At 36.1% G+C, this 9591-nt stretch overlaps 2 protein-coding genes across 3 annotated transcripts; one reads left to right on the forward strand and one right to left on the reverse strand.

The window, feature by feature from the left end:
* Positions 1-996: 996 nt before the first annotated feature.
* LOC131637577 (uncharacterized) lies at positions 997-1656 on the forward strand. Its single transcript, XM_058908176.1, has 2 exons — positions 997-1370; positions 1491-1656. Exons 1-2 carry the CDS (start codon positions 997-999, stop codon positions 1654-1656), a joined length of 540 nt encoding a protein of 179 aa, XP_058764159.1.
* Positions 1657-5907: 4251 nt separating this feature from the next.
* On the reverse strand, positions 5908-9014 carry LOC131637578 (BTB/POZ domain-containing protein At3g22104-like). 2 transcript variants are annotated; one of them, XM_058908177.1, is made up of 3 exons: positions 7901-8454; positions 6708-7814; positions 5908-6581 (listed from the first exon to the last, which is right to left on the reverse strand). In XM_058908177.1, the coding sequence occupies exons 1-3, from the start codon at positions 8021-8023 to the stop codon at positions 6141-6143; spliced, it is 1671 nt and encodes a 556-aa protein (XP_058764160.1). In that variant the 5' UTR covers positions 8024-8454; the 3' UTR covers positions 5908-6140. The 2 variants fall into 2 exon arrangements, with proteins under 2 accessions (XP_058764160.1, XP_058764161.1); XM_058908178.1 differs by lacking the exon at positions 7901-8454 and adding an exon at positions 8571-9014 and having other exon boundaries at positions 5910-6581.
* Positions 9015-9591: the final 577 nt, after the last annotated feature.

The following is a 9591-nucleotide window of genomic DNA, read 5'->3' on the forward strand; positions in this document are numbered from 1 at the left end:
TCGCTTCAAACATAGCATGTATTAACACAACTCATCACATATATGTACAATACATCCTTTAACAAGTAATTAAATCATAATTTAAAATAATTAAGTTACACTTCATTTCATCATCTAAACAGACAGATTATTTCATAAGGTGCGTCACACTCGAAACGGCACTAAAAAATGCTTTACGGTTTGAAAATTGTACATCTTTAAAAATTTTCCAAACCAGCTATCACTAATAGCACGCGGTGCAAACAAGGTTCGCGGTGCAAACTGAGCTAATCAAATTTCCTTGACCTCTCTGCCAAGAAGTTCGCGGCGCCAACCCTTGGACACGGCGCGAACTGGCGATTTCACAAAACCCCCAATCGCAGAAAACAACATACGAGTTTTATCCCAATTCCACCAAACCCTGACCAAACCGATTCCAATCGATAAGATTTTACATACAGCCACACAACACATATTATAACATACATTTAGTATACAATTTGCATCTATTATCATCATAACATCATCAAATCATGCAAAGTTTATCAAATCATACAATTTTCATCAAACCATCCCCCAAATCCCAATCTAACCTATGATCCAATTGACCTAAACAATACAACTAATCAGCACTATCATCTATAACACGATAAGAGATGCTAACCGGGAGAATCCCCCCTTACCTTAGCCAAAAGTTCTTGATAGGTCTATTCCTCTTCTGTTCCTCTTCCATGTTCCTTGAGTTCCTAACTTCTCAGCTCTCCTTTCACGTTCTGGACTTCCTTCTCTAATTCCTTATTATTTTATTAAAAATAACATTATAATTAGTAATGGGCTTACTAACATAACACCCCTTTCTTACTAACACCACATTTGGCCCAATGCCATAATCCATCATTTTCCAATTATTTTCATAAAACCAAAATAATTCTAATTATTAATTCAACTTCCAATTAAATTAAAAATTAAAATATACGGGTGTTACAGGAACGACATAGACGAAGACAAGCTTGGAACATGATTCGAGAGCTACATAGCATATCTAATCTTCCTTGGTGCATAATTGGTGACTTTAATGACTTGTTGTCTCAGGATGATAAACGAGGATTACACACACACCCAAATTGGTTGTGCAGGGGTTACCAAGAAGTGGTGGCTGAATGTGATCTTATGGACGTCCCCTTGGAGGGTTACCCGTTTACCTGGATTAAAAGTCGTGGAGCAGCACATATGATTGAGGAAAGGCTGGATATGTCTCTTGCGGATCCGGGTTGGTTGCACTTATTTCCGGTTGCGAAGCTAACAAATCTTGTAGCAACTCATTCGGACCATAGTCCTATATTACTTTGCTGCGATCCGATGGATAGTCGGTATAAGACGAGAATTTTCAGGTTTGAGAACTGATGGTTAAAAGAAGAGGGGGTGGTGGATATGGTGGAGCATAGCTGGATGGGTGGTTCTTAAAGGCATGTTGTGGGTATGTTAGCAGGTTGTGTTGTTGATCTTGATAGATGGAGTAAGTCTCGTACAAGGCAGAATTGTGAGGAGAAAGAACGACTTCGTGTAACACTGGATTTATTCAGGGGCAGTAACGAACCAAGAGATGTAGAGAGGTACATGGAGGCTCACACTGACTACAACAAAGTTCTTATTAAAGAAGATATGTACTGGCGGTAATGGGCAAAGACACATTGGCTCCGTAATGGTGATCTCAACACAAAATTATTTCATCGTTCCGCGTCAATTCGTCGTAACTTTCAGAAAATTAAAATGCTTACAGAAGATGGGATTGTGGAAATTAGGAACCCGGATGGTTTGTATGGTATTGCTAAGCGGTATTTTGATACATTGTTTGAAGCTAGAACTGGGTGTTACGAGCCGGTCTTAAAATTGATCCAACCTGTTATCTCTTTGGCGGATAATGAGCTCCTTTCAGCCCCCATTTTGGAAGAAGAATTGTTTCAGGCTTTGGTTCAGATGCACCTTGACAAGTCCCCGGGTCCGGATGGATTTTATCAAAAATTTTGGGAGTTTTGTGGGGAGGATATATTTTCTGAGGTGAAAATTTGGTTAGAAAGAGGTTTCTTTCCGGAGACGATTAATGATACAAACATTTGTCTTATTCCGAAGAGTGGTAATCCTAATAGTATGAAGGAGTTTCACCCGATTTCCTTATGCAACGTAGCCTATAAAATTGTTTCTAAACTCCTTGCTAATAGATTAAATAAGTGTCTGGATAAATGTATTGGTGAGGAGCAATCAACTTTTATGGAAGGTAGATCTATTCTTGATAATGTTATGATTGCGTTTGAAGTGATCCATGCCCTTAAGAGACGGACTTCGGGGAATAATGCACAGTTGGCCTTGGAGATAGATATAAGTAAAGCTTATGATAGAGTTGATTGGGGCTTCTTGAGGGGTATGCTGGTTAGATTGGGTTTTTCGGATAGTTGGATTCAGTGGATGATGATGTGTGTCTCATCAGTGAGTTATTATGTTCTTGTGAATGCAGAAAGAGTGGGACCTATTCAGCCAGGAAGAGGATTGAGACAAGGGGATCCCCTCTCCCCTTATCTCTTTATTCTCATTACGAAAGGCCTGTCGGCTCTGGTTAGAAGAGATGTTGCTAGTGGGGAAATTCATGGGGTCCAGATATGCAGAGGAGCACCTAGTGTGTCTCATATGCGTTTTGTTGACGATTGTTTTTTGTTTTGTAGGGCAAATCTTACGGAGGTTCACAATATTATGGAGGTCCTTAATATTTATGCTGATGCGCTTGGTCAGGAAATCAATCTTTCAAAATTAGAGGTGTTTTTTAGCAGGAATATCAGTATCCCTGCTCAGGAGGATCTGGATAGCATTATGGGAGTTCGTCATGTTCTTGGTACGGGAACCTATCTGGGTCTCCCGTCTCTTATAGGTCGGATCAAGAAGGCCACTTTTGGATATGTAAAGGACAGAATTTGGAAGAAGATTAATTCATGGAGAGGTAGACCGATATCTAAAGCAGGGAAGGAAGTTATGATAAAATCTGTGCTTCAGTCTATTCCTACCTATGTTATGGGTCTCTTTATTCTCCCTGATGGTATTGTTTCTGATATTGAGAAGATGCTTAATTCTTTTTGGTGGAGAGGTAGTAGTAATCACAATTGTATCAGGTGGATGTCGTGGGATAGGTTGACAGGTTCTAAGAACGAAGGAGGGTTAGGATTCCGTGATCTAAAATCTTTTAATATGGCTATGGTGGCTAAGAGAGGATGGCATCTATTGACCAAACCTCATTCATTGGTCTCCAAAATCTACAAAGCAAGGTACTTTCCCCACTCGTCGCTCTTAGAGGCTAATCTGGGTTATAATCCTAGTTTTGTTTGGAGGAGTATTTGGCAAGCTAGAAAACTTTTATCTCTTGGGTGTAGGTGGAGTATTGGTGATGGCAGAAATATTTTAGTAATGGGTGCTCCTTGGCTTAGGGGGAATAATAGTGATTGGGTGAAAGGTCCTCAAAATCAAGGGGTGTACGATCTTAGTGTTAATGAGCTCTTGTCTAATAATGGGAAACAATGGAACGGTTAATTAATTCGGGAGTTGTTTGATTTTGCGGTAGCGAAGGATATTTTCCAGACGCCTTTGGTTGAGGATGTGGTGGAAGACAAATGGGTTTGGAAAGATGAACAGAATGGTTGCTATAGTGTCCGATCGGGTTACAGGTTATGGATTAAGGAGTATAAAAACTCGGAGTCTAATGGTGTGGAGGGAAATTGGCGGAGCTTGTGGAATATTAAGGCTCCTCCTAGGGTGAAACACCTTCTTTGGAGGATTTGTAGGGATGTTTTGCACACTAGAAAGAGGTTACAACAGTATCATGTTTTGTGTTCTGATGTTTGCCCATTTTGTGATCATCATATGGAAGATTCTTGGCATGTCTTCTTCGGGTGTAATATTACTAAGCAGAGTTGGAGCATTGCAGGTTTGTCCCATATTATTGATTCCCGTATTCATTCTTTTCATGATGCTTCTTCTCTGATTCTTGATATTTGTAGTAAAGAGGATAGTCCGGTGGTGGGTAGAGCCGCGGTGTTGATTGACTCTCTTTGGAGAAATCGTAATAATATGATTTGGAATAATGAGAGTGAGGGGTACTCTAAACTTGGATTATATGCTTTTTGTAGTTGGCAAGAGTGGTTTTTGGCTCAGGAAAGTAGTGATTGGGAGCAATCTTACCAACCACCTTTGAATTGGAATCCGCCGACGAATGGTAGGTTGAAATGCAATGTAGATGCGGGTTTTAATACTAGAAGGGGTACCATTGATAGAGGTTGGTGTACTAGAGACCGTTTGGGGAATTTTGTTCATGCTGGAGCCGCTTGGGATTTTGGGTCTTTTCCTATCATCGAAGCTGAAGAGTTGGCACTCAAAGAAGCTATCCAGAATGTTATTGAGCTTCAGTTGGAGAATGTTATCTTCGAAAGTGATTCACAAAATACGGTTCAAGCTAGTAGGACGGGTCTCATTGGTTCTTCTGAATTTTTTTCTATTATTTCTACTATTCGTAATTTATTGCTTAATTTCCCCAACTTTGTGGTAAAGTTTGTAAAGCGCCCAGCGAATTCGGTTGCTCATGCCTTAGCAAAGGCGGCTGATTCTTGGACTAGGCGTAGCATTTTTAATTTTCCACCTCTTTGTATCGAACTGTTGCTTATAAATGATATGAGTTAAGTTTCCTTTGATCAAAAAAAAAGTTTTGTAGAATTAATTCTACATTTATTATATATTATTTACTATAACTCTTTTAAGTTTTTCTTCTTTTACCCTCTTTAATTTTCATCAATTACTTCTTTTATTTTTTATTTGTATTAGAATTTATTATCATTTAAGTAATTATACAATTCAAAATTAATTTTGTTAAAATTATCTAAACAACATTAATTGATAACAATCACTTCTATATCATCACACCCAAACATAAATCAATTCTTTTAAATTCAATTCTGATGAAATCAATTCTACCAAACTCAATTCTCTTAGAATCAATTTTGTCCACCGTCAATTCAAACACACCTTAAAACACACATTCACGCATTCCAAGCAATATGATCATGTAATAAGATCGGACGGTTAATGTGAGTTTAATATTTTAAATTATAAAATTAATGTTAAAACTATGCATCAGATTTCAATCCAACATTATTAATGACTTGAATGTGTGAATTTGTGAACTCACTAAGACCATCTACAATGGTGCAACCCATTTTTTAGTTTTTTATGGGTCCCACCAGCCATATCATCTCAAAATAATTTATTTAATTTTTATTTTATTGGTGTAACTCTAATGGGTCCCACAACTTTATCTCACGAATTAATTTGATTGGGTACTACAAATTTTTACTAGTTGCATTGCAATGCAACTCTAATATGACATGGCAAATTATTTCAATATTTAATTATTATATTGATGTCCAGCTGGAGAACTCAAAGAAAAATACCACCATTAGAGATGCTATAACTACAAGATTCAATTTCACGAGATGATCTCACTTTTTTTTTTTAAAGTAATCTTGCACAGATGCACAGTGGTTGGTAGCTAGGGATAACAGTACCTACATGGCCCCCTTTGGTAATTGCCTTTATACTTTTGCTCTATTATCAAAAGGCGTGTCAACTGCTATTTTGTCTTCATCCATAGTGGTTTGTGAACAAATCACAATTTTATTAGTAGTTGACTTGAAAGTTATATGAAAATGTGATCTTGAAGGTACATATTTTCATCCACAAATTTTGGGTCAACTCTTATTTACATTTAGATGCACAACACATCCAAGTAGAGTGAACATTGTTATGACTTCAAAAACAATTGAGAAATCATGGAAAGTTGGATTGAGAAAGATGTGACTAAACATTTTAATCACATTCCAACACTTAATAAATAAATAAAATTCTACTAATAATTTAAATTACAATAAACCTAAATAATTTTTCAATAACTGCTTATGGATATGCAAACTCTTCCATTATTTAGTAACTATACAATCAAATAGGAGTGTTCTTACTTACCCAATCAACTTCAATTAAGCATAAACTTCAACACACACAAAACTGATACCTTTACTATACACATGTGAAAAATTACAAAAGGGAAAATAAATTTTTAAGAAATAAAAAACTCATGAACAAAGCTTTGGCAAAGATTTACCATAACTATTAGATGCTTTTGATTTTGTCATCTTAGTCATCTGAGTTTGCATTTTCCTACAGATTTTCTCTAATTCCATAACCCTCCACTGCATTCCTTGCAAATGTGCTTTGAGTTTCTCGTTATTGGGTGGAATATCGAAATTGCTAGCATACAATACAACTTGTTCATTGTCTTTTTCTTTCTTTTGAGCCGAACCGCACGATGAATCGCTGTATGGAGTTGAAATGGGAGTAGTAGCTTGGAGTAAATTTTTGAGCTTAGACTGCTGAGAAACGAGAGCTTGAACGGATGATTTTGAGGGAAATTTTGTGTTCTTTGAGAGGTGTAAGCATGCTTGAGGTGAAAGCTTCTCATAGTTTAAACCACAGCATATCTTTATCCTTTCTTCTTGTGATAGTTGAGTATGAACCTATAACAACAGAATATAGTCATAATTTTATTTCACCATAACATATGAAACACGGACTCCGACAAGACATTTGACAAAGTTATTGGCATTCAAGTATAAAATTCAAAATGGAAAGAATCATTATACCTCAAGATACATGTCCATTGCATGGTAGAGCTCATCACAAGAATCCCTAGCAGAATCTGGAAGAGCTGTGGCCAGAGCCAAAAACTTGGAAGTTTTTAAACAAGGATCAGGAGCTATTTCAGCTATATACAAATCTATTAAGTTAGCAACTTTCCTCATCCGAAGAGGAGCGGACGCACCGTTTCCATGGCGCAGAAATGCTTTCAAAAATCTCAGAACAAGGTTCACATCATATAAGTAGTTTATTCCATAGGGAGATGGAACAAGTAAATTGTCCAAGGTTACTTGATCCAATTGCGAACCAATCATGATCTCCAACTTGTTCCGACAACTTTTACTTATGTTCAAACACAACGTTACCCGAACAATCCCGAATAATGTCTTGACAGAAACAGAACTCTGGTCCATCTCATAATGCATATCTATCACCATTTCTATGATTTTGCACTTCTCATCCGTTGCAGCGGTCTTGAATTTCACCTTCTGATAATACAGAAGAAACCTGCTGATAACATGATGATCCAACTTACTCGAAAGCATCGCCTTTACCAACACAAGAATCATCGAGGGAGTCAAAAACAAGAGATCCTCAAACCACCATGTCGAACGAGTGAAACTCGTCTTAATACTCTCAGTACTTTTCGAGTCACACGAAAACCGAACCCCTGAACTATCATTAGAGCAACTCGAAGGACACGGACTTGCTTCACTCGCCAAAACCAACCTCCCAACCACAGCATCCAAACACCTCTCTACCATCACAGAAGAATCCTCAACTAGTAAACTCTGACATTGCTTCAAAGCAGTCAAAATCTCCGACCACGACCAATAACCAATCCCTTGAATCAATTTCTCAGTTTGATCACATAAATTAGAACCACTTTTGACAGATTCATTCATCTCCATATATTCAGCACCACAACGCGCGAGTAACAGATTCGAAGGACTCAACTCAGCATTTCCATTGTTATAACAGAATCTTAGCATAAGCTCGAAACCTTCCGCACCTCCCGGAAAATCATGGAATATTACCTTAAGCTTTCCACTAGAACCACTTGATTTTCCAAACACTTTAGCCAATTTTCTTGAATACTGAGTAATAATAGTCTGCAGAAGTTCCAATATAAAAAGATTAATCTCAAGTCTAAGGAAAATTATATACAATTAACAAGTAATTAAACAAAATAACCTACCAATAACATGGAAACACTATAGGTATAAAAATAGGAAAAAATGCAGAGAATTAAAGCACAAAAACCAAAAAAATAATTGATTGGAGTTGTTATAGACAATAAATTGAGAATGAAGGTAAACATCAAGGAACTTTATATGCAAAAAAAATAATAAATCAAGCATGGAAGGTTGTAGAAAAGAATTAAATAGGTTGAAAGCAACCCTCATAACCTGTCAAAAATGTGAATAAAAACAAACAAAATACGAAGGTGAGCCATTAAAGCATAAGAAGACCCATAGCAGCAGCATTTAATGTGAAATAAATATTTAATAAAAAATAAATCCAAACATGACAAAAATAAATATGTATTTTCTTGTGCTTGTGGTTGGTTAGTGAAAGGTGTGATTGAAAATCTTTGCAAAGATGGGAAAAAAACAGAACTTGCCCCCACTTTACTTCTATGTAGGTGCAAATTAATTATGGCGGAAAGGAACAATCATAGAAAGTTACCAAAGTGAAATTAAAAAATTTCTAGGTAAATTAATTTAAAAAATTTAAAATCATTATTTCATAATCATTTCTGATTTTAATAGTAAGAACATTTAACATGAAGTCATAAACTTTATAAGATCAATTATAAACCCTAAATTAACATAAAGAAGAAAAAAATTAGATTGGATTTGGATTACCTTGTTCACCATGAAGGTTTCTTCTCCATTTACGTCTACTTCAAGGTTGCAGTAACAATCTTCCATAGCTTGAAAGGAAAAAAAAAATGAAAGAAGAAGAAAAAAAAAAGTGAGAGACAAGAACAAGACAGAAAAATAAAGAGGTACTACTGTGTTGTTTTCTCTTCAATTGAGAAGGTCAAAATGGGGAGGGAAGAGGAAAAGGAAAAGGTGATGTTGATGAGACATGAAAATATTCTGAGGGGAAGAAGAAGACAAAGGAGAAGAAGACAAAGAGGGTTGGGTTGGGTTGTGGTGAATTGGTGAAGAAGTAATGGGGTTGGTTTGTTTTTGTTGGAATGGATATATGGAACAAAGACAAAGGTCGAAGTGAATAAGAAGCAACAAGGCATGTAAAGACAGAAGATTGACTTATAATATGTGTGGTAGAGGAAATGAGTCAGACAGAACACACAACACAATGTTACAAGGATAATTAAATAAGCTTTGTTTTTAGCATATATCTTTTTTTGTTTTTTGTTTTTTTTTTATATTGTAGAAATAGGATATTCCTCTATGCATAATTACATTAATTCCTTTAATAGAAATATTACAATTAACGACAAAATTCTTTATCAAAGAATTTAACATTGTTTAATTGACTGAGTAATTATTGGTGTTGAATTTATAGGAGGACAACAGGTAGGGGTTAAAAAATGGTCGTGGTTCGTCCGGTTAGTCTGTGCACCCGTCAAAAAATTATGGATTGGGTTGCGATTTTGGGTTCGTCCACCGTCAAATTCCGACCCGCCAAAACTTGTCACCCGCCATAGTCCACCCTGTCAAATCCCGCCGCCATCCAAAGTCCTCCGCTCCGTCAAAATCTTTAGTTAATTTTAGTAATTTTAATTCTTAATAATTTTATTTTATACATTTATTTTTAAATATATGTAATAATTTTTAGTCAAAATTTGTTTAAAAAAATACTGCATAAAAAGTTGTTCTAAAAACTATGCGAAAAATCTAATTAAAATATAAAAAA

This window comes from Vicia villosa, unplaced genomic scaffold (assembly GCF_029867415.1).
Source record: "Vicia villosa cultivar HV-30 ecotype Madison, WI unplaced genomic scaffold, Vvil1.0 ctg.002032F_1_1, whole genome shotgun sequence".
In the NCBI taxonomy this organism is placed as follows: Eukaryota; Viridiplantae; Streptophyta; class Magnoliopsida; order Fabales; family Fabaceae; genus Vicia; species Vicia villosa.